The 17090-nt window shown below is 37.3% G+C and overlaps 1 protein-coding gene across 2 annotated transcripts in view; it reads left to right on the forward strand.

Annotated features, from left to right (window-relative positions):
- KIAA0895 (KIAA0895 ortholog) overlaps positions 1 to 17090 on the forward strand; it is a 66279-nt gene that overhangs the window by 13981 nt on the left and 35208 nt on the right. For both annotated transcript variants that reach the window (XM_029925057.1, XM_029925049.1), the window contains one exon: positions 8462 to 9156. In XM_029925057.1, the coding sequence (XP_029780917.1) occupies positions 8462 to 9156 (695 nt within the window). The remainder of the gene's footprint in view (positions 1 to 8461; positions 9157 to 17090) is intronic.

Genomic DNA, 17090 nt, shown 5'->3' on the forward strand with positions numbered 1-17090 from the left:
AAATCAGAGATAAGCAAAAGAACACATTCCAGTATATGAGTATTTATACAGTGTTTATTTCTCTTTGATTTTTTCTATGCTTTTATTTTTAAGTCCGTGAAAATGTTGAGTTGATACTATTAATAGGTCACTTTATAGTATATTTTATTCTAAGCAGAAGAAATGGGTGTTCAGACCCCCGGTCAGAAAATTTACTTGCCTTTTATATTATTTAAAAACTAGGTATTGATGTTAGCCATTTAAATATTAGCTTACGTATTAGAAGATTTCCCTTGGCCATTTCTGTGTAACATTTCTGCAGGACAGGGTTCGTGGTAGTCCAGAATCATGATGAAGAACAACAGTAAAGGGAAGTGCTTAATCTGCAAACTAGAGTCAAAATAAGGCCAGAATTTTTTAGTTTCAGACATTGCAGTACCAGACTATTTCTATCAGTTTTTAAATTCTAAAACTGAATTCATTTTCAGTGAAAAATGCTTGTGGTCTTAATTTTATGCTGGTTTTTTTCATGTTTCGTGTTATAAAATATGGAGCTGATTTTGTATTTTATCTCATTGTTATTTGTGTTGACAGGAAGCATAAGAGTTATAGGAAGCAAACAAATTGGCATTCGTTTTTTAAATGTAATTTGATGCAGATACTCTTGTTTCATTGTAAAATACAGTGAAAAATGTGAAAGTTACTTAAAAACACCATACTTTTCTTTTTGGGAGCAGGTACTAGATATCAACCTCCCCCCGCCCTTCCCGCACACACACAGTTGTGACAACCAAAAATACCACCAGACATTGTCAAGTGTTCCCTGGAGGTCAAAATTACCCCCACCCCCATTCCCATGGAAAATCACCCTTGCAGAAAAATATAGTTTGATTTTGTCAAAGCGAAGATTATTACATAATGATTTAGAAATAATATCAATTATGATAATCACCCCGAAGCAAAACGATCACTGTAGAGAAAGAATAGCATTATGATAATTTTAGTATTAGAAAGTGAGTATTCTGACCAACCAAGTGACTCTCCTGCTTTTCACTATGCGGAGTTGGAAATTTGAGGAGAGATACTTTAAGAAACAGTAGACTCATTTCTCTTGCCTTAACCCCCTTTTTGTGATTTAGTGGCAAACATCAATCCAACTATACATGTTGCATACCCTGAGATAATTTTGCAGTGAATTTCTAAAGTTCAATAAGAATTAAAACAGCCATTTGAGAATTAGAGCATCAAATTTATGGCCCCTTTAGAAATAATTAACTGGATTGTTTTTCAAAATAGTTTAAAAAATTTTTTTAAAGCTTATTTATTTATTTTGAGAGAGAGAGAGAGAGAGAGAGAGAGAGAGAGAGAGAATGAATCCCAAGCAAGCTGCACATCACCAGTGCACAGCTCAACACAGAGCTCAAACTCAGAAATTGCGAGATCATGACCTGAGCCAAAATCTGACGCTTAACCAACTGAGTCACTCAGGTGCCTCTCAAAATAGTTTTTATATAGTACTTGACTAAGTAAAATAATAGTTCCAGAACTCTAATGCAAGCATTTTCACTAACATACCAGAAAGCCCAACTGAGACAGCTAGACACTTCAGGAAAGAATGTAGCTGAAAACATGGCCCCCTTTTCCCTTGCTGTCCTCTCACTAGTTTTTGATACCTAAGAAACCATCTTCTTCTGGTGGTTTTTCATCTCAGGACAGAAGCAATTACTTAAATATTTCTGAAATCTCTTCCTATATAATATTTTACTTTTTGACTTATTAGTCAGATATAATATAATTAAATATGACATCCTGGTAGGACTGCTGACTGGAGGAGCAAAATAAGAAAGATAGCTATGCTGTGTGTGCTGTTTGAAATGGAATCAAATCAGAAAAGGGTTTTTCTTTGGCTTGGCTATAGCTTTTTACATATAGCTTATTATATACTAAAGCCACTAAAATTTTGATTCTAGAATGTACAAGTAATTAGTGTTAAATTTACCTTGGAAACCCAAATGTAATGATTCTAAATATTTTCTCATTTACATTATTCTGTGAAATATTTCTGTAGGAGCTGAATATAATATTGAATATAATAACAATACTGATAGTTAACACAGGCTGCTTGCTACAGGTTGGCACTGTTCTTAGCACTTCATATATGTTACCATTTTCAGTCTTCACACCAATACTGTAAAATATGTATTATTATCCCATTTACAGAAGTGGAAACTACAGCACAAAGAAGTTAACTTGGTCAAGGTCACAAGTAGTAAGCAGCCAAGATTCAAACTAAAGCTCCATTCCAAAGTCCCTGTTTTCAACCACTAGGAAAGGCAGGACACCACTACAATGACTCTATGTTGAGTTAAGCCACAAAGTTCAACATGAAGATCTCATTTAACATTAGTGGTACATTATCTGATAGTTGAGTCAAGGTGTTTTTTAAGTTTTTATTACAGGCAAATCTGTAAATAACTTTTGCCTGGAAAGACTGGATTTTACTTGACTATAAAATTGTTTTCAAAATAGAAGACATCTAGTTTATTCAGTGAGTAACAGTAAACTCACAGAAGCCTTACAAGAATATGTTAATTTATGATTTCCTACTGCCCATATTTTATATGGTATATAAGAAGTAATGGAGTCATCTGTGTTTAAAAATACTGGAGACAAAAGTTTTCTTAAGACCAGTGTTTGGCCATATGAGATGAATACCCTTAGGCACGTAGCTCCTATTTGTCCTATAGCAGTAGGCAGCTGCCATTAAAACTTGTCTTCAACATCACTAATTGTTTTTCTTTCTTTCTTTCTTTCTTTCTTTCTTTTTTTTAATGCTATCCTGGTATGATTTTTTCCCCTCAACCTTCAGGCATTCAAATCCTGTATCCTTTCTTTCCTCTCAAATATTGGCTACCTCTCTGGCTATCCTTTCATGAGCAGGTCAGTGAATGAGCAAAAACAAACAGATGTATGCCATAATGGGACTTATAATTTCAGCATTGGAGGAGGCCTTCATGCAAACAAATGTAAAACTACAAGTGTGACAAGTGCTTCAAAGAATCTTCTAGGGAGATTTCCTGAGCAAGTGGTATTGGAACTGCAGGATGAGTGGTAACTCATCTGACAGGAAGAACCGCTCTCCTAACATAGGGGACGTGTACGAAGAGGTGTTGTGTCTGAAGAGAGGATGGTGTGAGGGACTGACAGAATGAAAGGAAGCTAGAGTGGACCGAGTAAGGGCAACATTGTGCATGGAGGCCGGAGAGGCAGGGTGACCTGACTGTAAGTGACCTCATGTGCCATGGCAAGGAGTTTTGTCTTCATCCTGTGGAAAGCCATGGGGAAGTTCATTTTCTAGCACATTCACTGTTGTTTTGGATGGTGTTTAAAACTGTTTCTTTTACTACAACCATTATTATCTGGCATTATAGTATACCCTGCATATTTCTAACTGAAATAATGACACACAACAATTTCTGATAAAAAATGACAGCGTCACATTATAAAGAATCATTGAAGTACTCCTAAAGTACACTGAAGTACTTCTAACTGGGATTGTGATATCTTTGGGAATCCTGAAGTGAAGTCACCTTTCTCAGTTTCTGAATGACATGAGCAGTGTCTTTTCATCTGTCTCTTTTTTTAACTTACAGTCAAACTATATGTTCTGTTGAATTTAGAGATGTTAAAAATCGTAGATTATTTGTTATAATGCAAATTGGGCAATAAGTATGTCTTCAAAGATACTAATGTTTTCACATATGATTTAAAAGATTAGGGTGTGCCTGTGGGGAAGAGCACTGGATATTATATAGAAACCAACTTGATAATAAAGTATTTAAAAAAAAATAAAAATAAAAGATTAAGGTGTGGGGCACCTGGGTGCTCGGTTAAGCGTCCATCTCTTGTTCTTGGCTCAGGTCATGATCTCAGAGTTAGTGAGTTTGAGCTCCATGTCGGGCTCTGCACTGGTAACACAGATTCTGCTTGGGATCTTGTCTCTCCATATCTCTCTGCTCCTCCCCCACCCCCAAAAAGAGATTAAGGTGTAACTTATATTCAGTAAAGTGCACAAGTCTTATATGTGTAACCCAATGAGCTTGTGCATATGTAACCACTGCCCAGAAGAAGATAGAGAACATTTCTAGCACCCTGTACTGTACCGTGGTGCCTCTTCCTAGGTTATAAGCCATCCGTCAGTGGTAGCCACTGTTCTGACTTCTAATACCATGCCTTAGTTTTGCCTGTTTTTTAACTACATAAAAATAAAATTATACAGTGGGTACTCTTTTGACCTGGCTTCATTTGCACAGTGTTGTCTGTGAGATGCACTATATTGTTGCTTACACCCTCTGTTGCTTTTTCATTGCAATATAGTGTTCTGTTATGCAAGTTACCATAATTCATTTTTTTCTACTTTTGACACTATCATTTAAGTTTTAAGTGATGAACTAGTTGATAAAGTGTTTATCTTGTTTGGGGACTATATTGTTTTGTTTTGCCATTTCTTCTGTTCGTAATCAACCTGTTGTCTTGTTATGTAAGATTATCCCATGTTCTTAGGTTTCATAAATAGAAATAGTAGTGAACTGTACAAAATTGCCATTTTGTGGGTCTAAATTGGTGGAATGGTATTTTCCACCAGCTGTTGTTTCTCATGATCTAATCTTCCTTTCAGCCAGGGACCTCATAATTACTGTGAAACCTCACCTCTTCACAGTCTTGAAAAACAAAGTTTAGTGAGTCCCTCTCTCTCTGTCATTCCTTTAGATGAGGAACATGAGGCACTGATGGGCTTAATGATTAGGCTAGTATTACAGAGAGGTCATTGAAAGAGCTGAGGATGGAATCCAGGAATCCTGGTATCTTTTTCACCTGTTCCAGAAACAAATTAAGCTTTCATTGTGTTGGTAATTTCAGTATTTTCACCTACTGTGAATATACAGAGTATCCATTTTAATGTATTATTATTTCTCCTTTTTTCTCTCAATATGAGTAATCAGGTTGGTATGAATGATTTCTTTGATCAACAAATTACTTTGGTTTACTCTTAAGTTTTAGTGAAGATCACTGATGCTAAAATGTCACATTACATTGTGACTTTTAATATGAGAAAGTAGGACTGATTACCTTATTACTTTTCTGAGGAAAATGAGTATACTTCTCCCCAAAGAAGCCTGTGTATGCTTTTTAAAAGTTTGATTTTTCAGGGAAAAGAAAGAGAAGTTGGTGTTCTTCAGTGAACTTTTACTGGTCTCTTATGTTTTTCTGCATGTTTAAAAATCTTTTATAAGTAAGCAATATTTAAAATTACAAAAACAGTACTTTAGGTTCTCTTAATAGTACACTTTAATACAACTGAAATAAGATCAGTGTGACTCTCAGAAATTAATTTCTATTCATCGTGAGTTATTTTATCATCTGCCCCACTTTTATGAACTTCATGGGATATCGGCAGGATTGGCATTTTATTAAATACATTTTTGGCACTCCCAAGCCTTATTCATCAGCAGATGGAGCTTAAAAAGGACGGGGCTAATCCTCTCAAGTAGATAATTAGTAGGTGAGCTGAAGTGCTCCAACTCCTGGGGGAAGGGGTTCTGTCCTGCACACTCTGCCACCTCTCTCCCACCCCCCCACTCCTCATTGAGTGTTTTGGTGGATGGTTTAGAACTGTTGTCAAGTACTCTGAAGTGTATAGATTGTTTGAGGTAGAACAGAATTCTGAATTTAGAGGTCACTGATGCCCTATGACAAAACAAAAGAACTCTGAGCTCTGTAGTCCTAGAGCTACTACATTTTAGGAACCAGAGAAAGCATTTTTTAAATTGAATATTCACTTTTCAAAAAATATAATCAACACAACACACCAGAAATAAACCACCAAAATTAGGAACTTTTTAGAATAGTTTTATTCTTTGATTTTAATTTGATGTAACTTTCTCCCTTTTTATAATGAAGACCAAATGAGAAAAGAACCTGATTACCTTCCTGGCTGTTCTCACTTCTCACCTGACCCTGACTTCTCTGTTTGTGATTCCCTTATTCTTATCGCAATGTTTTGTTTTTTGTGTTTGTTTGGGGTTTTTTTGGTTTTTTGTGGGGTTTTTTTTGCTCTTTCCCTTTTAGTGTCCATTTCAGTCTCTCTTTATTAATCACCTCTTGTCTCATAAACTTGTGATGTCTTTTTAGGGAAACTGAGATTGCTCATGGGCATTTGGGCTACAGCCTGTGCTCTGGTGTTCCTTAGCCTATGTTTGCTGAGCCTGCCCAGTTTGGACTATCAGTTGGCAACATTTAAGTCTGAAACCCCTGAGGAACAGAGACCTACCAGCCTGTAATGAAAGTTGTGTTTGTTCTGTTTATTTTTGGCTGTTTTTTTCCATTTATTGAATGGCTTCTTTGTGCAGTCAACCTTCAACGTGACCCTGTGTCTTGCTCCTACTTCTCGTCTTCTGCATAGACATTTAGCCTTTGTATAATTATGCTTTTATGTTATTTTTAAGACACCAGGATTCAAAGTTCACATATCAGCCTAGAGAATGTTAACTAGAGGAACTATTTAGTACCTTACGTATTTGGATTATTATCCATTTTTGACCTGGTACCTTACCAAGTCTTTACCCCAAACTCTATGACTTCTAAGCTTTAAATCATATATTTAGGGCAGGGTTTCTGTACCAGAGCACTGTTTTAGGATGGACATTTTTGTTGTAGGAGGTTGTCCTGTCCATTGAAGGATATTTCATATCATCCTTGGCCTCTACCCACAAGGTGCCAGTAGCACCCCTCCTGTGTTGTGACAACCAGAGTGTCTCCAGACACTGCCATATGCCCCCTGGGGAGCAAAATTGCCTCTGGTTGAGAACCACTGTTTCAGGTTATTCCCTGTTGAATCTCTACTTCTGCAGTGATTTCATAGAACTGTAGAATGGTCCCAGAACTACAAATACCTGTGTATCTAGAATGGTTGGAGAATGACATATTTAGGGTCGTGCCATTCATTCATTCATTCCGCATACACTTACTGTCTACCAGATCCATGCCAGATGTTGGAAAGGAAGAGATGAACAAAACACAGTTCTGGTATCCATCTTAGTACATCAGTTATTCAGATTAGCATGTCTTATTAGGGTCTGTGTTCTGTACAGAGAAACAAAAGGTACAGTGCTGTGCATTAGCAGACTTAATATTGAATAGCTATTGGTAATTGAATGGCCATATACAATGTAATAAGCCTGGACTACTTCCCTAGTAGGAGCCAAAGGTTGGGGCTAGAGGCATAAGGGTCCATGAGACTTAGAAAAGAGAATTAAGAGAATTGAATGTCCTATGAGGAAAGGATTTCAGGAAGATTAATAAGCAGGCTTGGTCAGAGGTCATATTTGTAGATAGGACTTCAGCTGGAATCTAGTTTTGGTAAGTAGGATTTAAGACAAATTCAAACACTTCATCAGTTTAGAATTGAATCTGAAAGTACTTAAGGGTCTAGCTGAAATCTCATGTTTCTCTTCACTTCCTTCCTTCTTTGAACTCTAGGTTGTTGTCTGTATTTTCTGTTTTTCACAAATAAACTTAATGCTGTCTTATATTACTATTCAGATCTTCATAGGCTTGCCTTGCCTTCAGAGCCACATTGGAAGCTGGTTGAAGGCAGGCACAGTAGATTTATAAAGATGTTTCTCATAGCTTAATTCGTAGCACTCCATGTATTTGTGGAATGAAACACTGCAGGTCAACACAATTTTAAAGCAGAGCACAAGCATCAGTGTATATATAGGTGATTCGTACCTGTTTAAAGCGCTGTGAAATCTAAAGGCAAAGCGAGCCTCTCCTTAATATACCATTTGATATTCTATTGTCTTTGTAGTAATTATAATTTTTTACAGACTTGGCAAGAAAAAAAGCTTAATTTTCTTTTAACCTGTAGCCTAGAATTAAAGTCAACCAATTGAGTGACATTATGAAAACATGCTTTTAACATACACATACCATTTATTTAATTTTAAAAGTTGTTTCTGAGATAAATAAGGTGGTGGTGTCCTTCTTTTCCTGATGGCTATTTTTTTTTTATAGCACCTGATTTCAAGATTGTATTGGCTTTGAAATGCCTTAGGTCTTGCTTTGATATTGGTAAACTATTAAAAATTATATCCTTTCTGTGAAACCATAGTCATTGGTAGAGTTGAATATTCAGATTATTTATGTGTATTATCTCACACTGATATTGAACTCTGATCATCTTAATGGCTTCAAGCTGAGAATTTTAAAAACTTACCATATATATGCTTATATAGAAGTGACCATGCTAGCATGATTGAAGTTTAGTAATTTTTTTTTAATACTTAAAGTGTCTTTTCTAAAGATGGTTGCAAAATTATAAGGTTTACAGAACCTTCAGAATACTTTTTGCATAATAAGCAATTTGCTTCATCTGGTATCTTTGTTATTTCTTTTGTTTTGATTTTGTTTATTAACACAGAAAAGCTTCACTGGCCTGAGCAAGAACTTGCTAAGAAGTCTGTTCTAAATGCAGAAGAATCATTGATCACTGACAGCAAAAGAAGCATTTCACATTTATCTCCTGGAATACTAAAGGACATTTTCACAACTGGAACCAGTAGTTACAATGTTCTACTACAGAGCAAAGAGGAGAAAAAGCATCATTCACAGAAACAGTCTTCCTCAACCCACTCCAGAAGATGTAGAAAGCCCAGCAAATCTCCTAGTTCTTCTCGTAGTAAAGATCTCCGCAAGATGAGATCCCCAGTGCCTGTGATGAGCAGTGGTACTTGGTACTGCCTAGAAAGGCAGCCTGATGTTTTTGTCACTAGTTCAGGGTCAAGTCCCATAAAGTTTACACACGATATCTCTGTTACAGGGAACAGCATAGTGCTGCCACCTAAACCCAAAAACAAGGTTAAGCGATGCCATTTCTCCACTCTGCCAAAGCCAAAGCCACAGCCTCAGTTGTCTAGAAGTTTTGAAAAGGGAGATGACTTTTCTGGGAAGAAATTTTGTATACTGACTGCTATAAAGCCCACCAACTTGGAAAAGGAAAAACTGAGATTTTTCAAGTCTGACTATACCTACAATCCTCAGTTTGAATATGCAAACCCATCTCTGCCGAGTGTGTTGGCTAAACACAGCAATGCGTCTGACCGATTTCTTAAACAGGTAAAATGCTACTTCAGTCGTATTTCATTTTTATGTAACTAAAGCAACTATTTACAATCTTACAAAAAGAAAAAAACGACTAAAAACCATTCCAGTTATTTATATGTTACAGTTAACCCCATTCAGTATGTGTAAATATGTGACAGGAACTCTCCAGGTGAGTGCCATAGCCTATGTGTAAACTACTATGCACAAGTCAGAATCTTTGAAGAATCTGTTAGATAGACTTTGTGGCAGGAAGTAAAGTCTATTTGGAAAAAGCTTAAGATTCTGATTCTAGGCTTTTGTTTGTTTGTCCAAGTTATAGACTTGTAGCCTATCAGCCAACTCACCAGTGTTATGTAGTGTGTTTGCATTTTCCATTTGATTTTGAGGGCCTTAGGTGGATCATACAGTCTTTGGTTCCCCTGTTCTATTACATTCCCGTTTTTTTAGGTTCTGTTGGCATTTTGGAGAGCTAGGCTTGATACTCAGCCCATGAATTTTTTAATGCTTTATGAAATTGTTAATCATTGTCAAATAAATATTTCAACACTCATTTAAAGAAGAAAATAGTTTTAACCATTATTTTCAAGGTTAGCAATTCATGATGTGAAGGATATGAGCCACTTTTTTTTTTAATTTTTTTATGTTTTTTATTTATTTTTGAGAGACAGAGAGAGATAGCACAAGCAGGGGAAGGTCAGAGAGAGGGAGACATAGAATCCGAAGCAGGCTCCAGGCTCTGAGCTGTCAGCACAGAGCCTGATGCAGGGCTTGAACCCACGAACCGTGAGATCATGACCTGAGCCGAAGCCGGACGCTTAACCGACTGAGCCACCCAGGTGCCCCTGAGCCACATTTTTGATATTGCTCAATTTAGACATGTGGCACACAGTTTTTTGTCTTATGGGGCTTAATAAACTTTGAAATCCTTAAATTTTTTAGGAGAAATTGGCTGATGTTTATCTAAAGGGCATAAGTGTTGAGATGATAAAGGCAGACTACATTTTGTTAAATTAACTTTCTACATGCTTTTATAATACGGGAGGTTCACCTTGGCTTTGAGTGATTGAAAATCTGTTTGTAGATTAGGTAAAACTGCGTGGTTCCATGTGCCTGTGGTGTGTGCCCTATTTTAGCATTTTTACTACAATATAGTTCCTTGGACTTGTGGCCAGCAGATTTTTGTTGTAATAAATGACATGAAATCTGACCAATCTTTTGAAGCTGTTATGTAAAGCTTATTTTAGGATTACGTAATTTTAGTTTTGCTATTTATTTTCCTTTGTTAGAAGTAGCCTTTTCAGATTGTCTAGACTTTTAATGGGTATTCACTTTTTATTTAAAAGTGCTGAGATAGTGCTGAATACTAATAAAAAGGTCAACGATTGTCTTTATTCCTGTTTTGGAAGTCATTTTGTGATTTTTATTTTGGAAATTGCAATTGACTGCATAGGGATTTCAACCATTTAAAATTTATGAAAAGGATAGAGATGCTCTTTGCTTTCCCCCCATTAGTGCTGAAAGATGTGACTGAGATTTACTTACCAGTATTCTTTAATTTGCTGTCCTTCCCTAAGCCCTGTCAATTGGGAAAGAGATTTCCCACCATTGGATCAAAATGAATGTTCTGTGATTTCCCTGGAAGACAGGAAGATCAGCTGCTCCACAGATTGAGAACTGACACTGCTTGGCCTGTGGCTTTACAGTCTTTATTTTAACCTGATGCCAGCTTGAGGAGATAAACCTGTACTTGGGTTGCTGGGGTAAATAGCACCAGCAATCCTACTGGCTGTACTTCAGATGCCACCATTTGGGAGAATGCTCTCAACAAATGCCTAGTGTACTGCTTAAACCATTTTAATTGAATAAAAGGGATTCATTAGAACAAGGTCTCCATAAAATATGCTTAAATTCCTAGTTAGCATCTGAGTGAATTATGACATGATGTCATACATCCTTCTTCTCCCCAGCTATGAAGCAAAAGCACAGCTTCAGAGCTAGTGTCAACATTTTACACAAGGGGCCAGCACAGCCAAGTCATCTGATGGTCTCTGGCCTCCGCTCTCAAGGCCTCGTCAACCCCTAGCAGAGTGTTCCTAGTGTCAAGATCTGAATCCTTCTGCGGCAGGCAGTCTGCTCTGTTGTTGGAGTGACCATGGTCCTCTCCAGTGCATAAGTTGGCAGAACAATGCTGAACTTTGCATGCACAGAAGAGTCCATCGGAATGGAACCAATGCCATGCTCAAGTTCTAGTTATTCCCAGTTGATTGTCCCATCAATGTCAAAGAGTTCCAGGATACAGGTTTTTGTGATCTAAGCATTAGGTTCTCCAGTAGACACTCAGGCCCTTGAGGTGGTTCATGGGGCCTAGCATGGGCTGTAGGACTTGAATGTAACTCCAGGAGGAGCCTGCTGAGCACTGCTCACCCTCTTGCTGACAGTCTTGGTGGCCCTCAGCACTCCAACCTTTGAGTATTTTTCAACTTGACAGAAACTGAGAATATCTGTTTTGTGTGGCTCTGGGCCTTTGCAGGAAAGAGTGCCGGGCTTTTTGGAAGCCAAAGAAGGGATCTGGGGTGAGAGAATGCTGAAAGCTGTGAAGGGTCAGGTGCATCCTCACTAGTGGCTCCTCATGGTGCCCTCATGCACTTCTGTCCTACTTCCTGGGGGCTGTCTGCCCCCGGGAAACCAAGATACCAAATCCATTTGTCTTTGCACTCTGCACTTTGTTGAATAAGATTGGGAGTAAGAGATGAGAAGAGTCTTCAGGGTAGTAATAAGAGTCCTTGAACTATTTCTAGTATTTCCAGCAAGTCAAATGGAAATTATATATTTACATGATAAAGCCAATGGACAGCTTAAGTGACTTGTTTTCTACCTCTGGCTGGAATCCTATCTCAGTGTAGATCCAGGCTAGCTCATGCTAACTAGAAATTCTGGATTAGGAGAGTGATATTTAATAACATTGGGAAAATAAGTCCACTTTTGTTTGGCTAGATAACAGTTGAATTATTTTCTTATGTGTTAATAAAACTGGAGCAGTGGGGATAATTAGTGGTTGGTAAATGGGGAGATTTTGTGTGAGAGAAAGAAGGTTTGGGGGCATTGGGTAAAGACCTTGGGACGAAGCTACTCTGGCTGTCAGGGAAGAAAAGTTAAAGGTAGATGTGCAAAAGGAATTGACGGCAGGCCTGATACTGCTGAGTTAGAAAGGTCTGCTTGAAAAGTGAACCTTGGCCTTAGTCTGAGAACTTGACTGGTAAACAGTTTCCTACACTGAAATAAAATTTTCTTTAAGTGGTAAGAGTAGCTTGCTGTGCCTGAGCTGTGCAAACAGTGTTTATGTTGGACACTCCTTTTCCTTTTGAGAATCTGGAATTTTAGAACATGATGGGCATAGGGGTGCTTCTGAAATGGTCCCCGGTAAAAAGCTTGGGTGCTGATCTGTTACAATTTTCTTAGTAGACCACTCTTTTTTTTTTTTTTTTTTTTTTTTTTTTTGTAGACCACTCTTTACATGTTCTTAGAACTCATTGCTGGAGAAATTAATTACATCCTTTGTGACTTCATTCAGAGAAGACTGTTGGAAGCTTGCTTCTGATTTCCTTCAGAGTTTCCTAGTGGTGGGTTTAAGTTGATCTCTTAAAGGAATTTATTTACATTCAGATTTTAGAAAAGAAGAAAAAGTTCTGTAGTCAAATAAAACCTCTGTTTAGGCTGTTGTGTTTACTGTCAGTTTGAGATTCCTGGTCAGTTGTTGAGTCTGGCTTCTTAGAGCTTTGTAAAGGGCCGTTGTGCTACACTAATGTTCACAAATTGGGCCTGGGCCCTACATTTAGACAATAAGATTAATATTTACCCTAAGAATGGGGTTCCTTGGCGTTGTAATACTTTTCTAATACTTTTTAGTTGTATAATATTTGTATAGAAGGCCAAGTAAATTAAGTGTGTGCTAAATTAGAAATTTTGCATTGAGGGTAGCTGGGGAAGAGTGAACAAAAACATATTTGTTCTCCATATACTTGTATTATCATGAATTTGTTGACATTGCCCTTTTATCTAAGGACCCTTGCTCCATTAAAATTGCTTTGAGGGGCACCTGGGTGGCTCAGTTGGTTAAGCGGTTAAGCGTCTGGCTCCGGCTCAGGTCATGATCTCACGGTTCATGGGTTCAAGCCCTGCGTCAGGCTTTGTGCTGACAGCTAGCTCAGAGCCTGGAGCTATTCTTCAGATTCTGTGTCTCCCTCTCTCTCTGACCCTCCCTTGCTCGCACTCTCTCTCTCTCTATCAAAAGTAAATAAAACATTTTAAAAAATTTTAAATTGCTTTGAAATTGAAGGACAAAGTCACGTAAACCATCAGTCTGTGGCAGATTATAACTAGCATTGATAGACTACTTAATATTTGCTTGTTAACTCTGATTGCTTAGTACTTTATGACTATTATCATATGAGGTGCAATACTTATATTTTTTCCAGTTAAAAAAATGATGTAGAGAAGTGTAGTAACTTTCCCAAGGTCACATATAGTAAGGTGCAACCAGGAGTCTGTTTCAAGTACTACTGTCTTCCACACAATGGCATGTTGGCAAACCAGCTCTCAGTGCCCATGATGTAAATACGAATACTTCTACCATGATCAGTTTCAAGCAATGTAACATCAGCTGCTTGCAAATTAATAAAAATTCAGTCCTCACAAGCCAGAATGATGGGGCCCCAGCACACCACTGTTTCACAACATGGTTTTAGCCTGGCTGTCCTAACTCTTTTCCACTCCCAGCACTCAGAGGACACCAGATGGAATAATCCTGTCAGTTTGCTGGCAAGGATCCATGCCTCTGCAGAAGCTAATTTTAAGGACAATGAAGAAATTTTTTCCTCCTTATGATATACCTATGAAATGGCGATTTGTCTTACAGTTCCAAAACAGCAGCAGTAAAGTATCTCCCAGTAAGGGCCCCCATCCTCATCTTTCAGTTATGGCTTCAGTCAACTCAATACAGTGTTAGTTAATGCCTTAGAAAGAGTGGCAAGGGCTCCCCGGGAAGGCTGTCCACAGCATTATAGGTGTTGACTTCTCTCTTCCTGCCCTTGTGACTCTGCCAGGGAACAAGCAGAAACATCCCTCCAGTAAAGCTCTGTACCGTTTCTCTTTTACTATTGTCCTAACCATTACTTTTCATCGATCCCCTTTCTATTTCACGTGGAGCACACACAATCCAGAATTGATAAGTGTTAAAATTACTTAAGTATCTTCAAATGAAAAAAATAATGGAAAATAGTTCAGGGGGCGCCTGGTGGCTCAGTCAGTTAAGCATCTGATTCTTGATTTCAGCTTAGGTCATTGTCTCACGGTTTGTGAGAGCGAACCTTGAGTGGGGATCTACACTGATAGCATGGAGTCTGCTTGGGATTCTTGCTCTCCCCCTTTCTCTGGCCCTCCCCCGCTCGCTCATTCTCTCTCAAGATAAATACTTAAACTTAAAAAAATGGTTTTCAAAATTTCCTTCTATAATGAAATAGTGTATCTAGTGTTTTCCTATTCCTAAGATTTTATATATTTCAAAATAACTATTTGTAAGGATAATTTTTGATTCCCCATATTAATGGAAGGAAACATTTATATGAATTAGTTAAAATAGGAAGATAATCCCTGCTTTGTCTCTCTATTAAATAGTTATCATGAAGGCAGCAACTCCTTTGCTTTCCTGCTGGGGACAGTGCTACCCCAGCCATGAGTAATTCAGTAAGGTCTGTCGTAAGTAGTAAATGCAGTAATAGAAAAAAGCCACAAACAGTGGCATAAAGTGAGAATTGTAGAAGCAATGCTTAAAATCAAACATCTAAGTAAAAATAAAACCCTGAATTGATTTATATAGAAAGCTTTTGAACTTTTGATTTGGTTATAGACGTCTAAATTGGGAAAGATAGGGGGGAATAAGTATTAAGGAATGTTAGTCTGAATAAAGAACAGATATTAAAAGTTTGCAGTTACTGGAAGAAATGTGCAGATAAGTTTTCAGAATATTTAGATGTCAAAAACATACAATAAGACAGCTTTACGTTTCTATTGTAGTATACCAGTATACATAGATGTGTACTTGTTAATCTTTATGATACCTTAAGATATATAACCCTTCAACCAATAGCAAAATGGATTTTAGCTGTAAGAATTACTATGTTAAATAAGAGGTTTGTCAGACATTTAAATGTAACTAAGAAATTGGAGAATTGCCTTCTTTTAAAAATATTCTTTGATTTGGGGGGTGCCTGGGTGGCTCAGGTCATGATCTTGCCCCCATCAGACACTGTGCTGACAGCTCAGAGCCTGGAGCCTGCTTCAGATTCTGTGTCTCCCTCTCTCTCTGCCTACCTGCCCCTCTCTCTCTCTCTCTCTCTCTCTCTCTCTCTCTCTCAGAAATAAACATTAATATAATATATATTTTTTTCTTTGGGATTGATTTGTAGGAATCTTGCTTTTTAGGAGAGAAATGGGCTTAATGTCTGAAGTTTTCCTTGCGCATTATGGTGCAAAATAAAAATGATTATTTAGAGCTCTTTCTAGGACCTCACAGATCTCTCTCAGTTTGAGGCCTAAAAATACTGCGGCTAATTAAATCAATATTCTGTTTCATGTCACATTGTATATCCAGTTGTGTCATTTATTTTGTAAAGACTTTTAGTTCTTCTTTCACATTGCATATTAATCACAGAAAAGCTCAGTTTCCGTATCCTGTGTTAACTGAAAGTTCTTTTACTTTGGATAACAGTGCTCTAATACAATATAATTGGCAAATAATTGGGTTTGTTAAAACTAGTTTCCTAAATAAGTGAAATTTGTTTCTTCTAGTACAAAAACCTAAACATTAACCATTTCAATGCAGTTTTTTCTGTACTGTATATTCAGTTTGACAACTCAGGAGAATGCTTTTCAGACTTTTCTAAGATCGTAGCCTAATAACAGAGATGTAAAGAGAATAATCAAGGAAATCAGGAGCAAATCTGTTTTATCTTAAATTCATGTGAATTTTACATTAGACTTTATAATGTAACTTTATTCTGACCTAGAAGCATTTAAATTGCTTATCTCCAAGAAAATGTTAACTGCTAATTCAATTAAACAAAGGCTGTCCAGACCAAGGAAAACTTGTTCCTGGGCCACATGTATCCCTTGAGTGGCCAGTTCACCACTTCCATGTTATCGGATCTATTAAATATAAGCTGTGTTGTATTGGGACCAATGGTTGGCATCACATAAAGAATTTTAAGCATGGTCCTCTGAAAACAAAGTCTTGTGTAAATGGAATAAGTAATTTGTTATATTAAAACACATGCATTTGAGTAAATACATAAAATCATGTCATGTTCTAAAAGCAAGATGTTTATTTTCCTTTTTTGTTGGAAACAGCTTAATTGGAAATCAGACACCTTCACTGATAGCAGGATGTTTTGATGCAACATTTCCTTAAGGCTAAGGTTTAATTGTACTAACATTATAGGTACTTTATCTTGGTGACCTCAAGTTGTTCAAATAAAAAGGGAGGAAAAAGCAAGCCTCCTTTAAATCTTACTTCTCCTTAGGTGACAAGAGTTTTCTGTTTAACAAATCACAAACCTTTCACAGATAACCTAAAGTTATGAGATTTTTTTTTTTAAAGATTGAGAGTTTAGTCTGTTCCATATTAGGTTGGAGAAGTAAGATCATTTCTTAACCTAATAGCAAGGAAGATTTTCTTATATTCAGAGATGGAAACACGCCATCAGATTGTGTGTTTTTGGAAGAAGCTGTGACCTTGATGACTCACTGAAACAGCCTTTTGTTGATTTGCCTTTGAACATTTGCCTAACATGCGTTCTTAGGTTCTTAGCAGGGTCTTTGCTGTAGACCAGCTTGAATATCAGCTTTTTTCCTGATAGGTGGTAAGAGAAGAGTCTTCATTACTAAGCTGT

This window comes from Suricata suricatta, chromosome 2 (genome assembly GCF_006229205.1).
Source record: "Suricata suricatta isolate VVHF042 chromosome 2, meerkat_22Aug2017_6uvM2_HiC, whole genome shotgun sequence".
NCBI classification, from domain to species: domain Eukaryota; kingdom Metazoa; phylum Chordata; class Mammalia; order Carnivora; family Herpestidae; genus Suricata; species Suricata suricatta.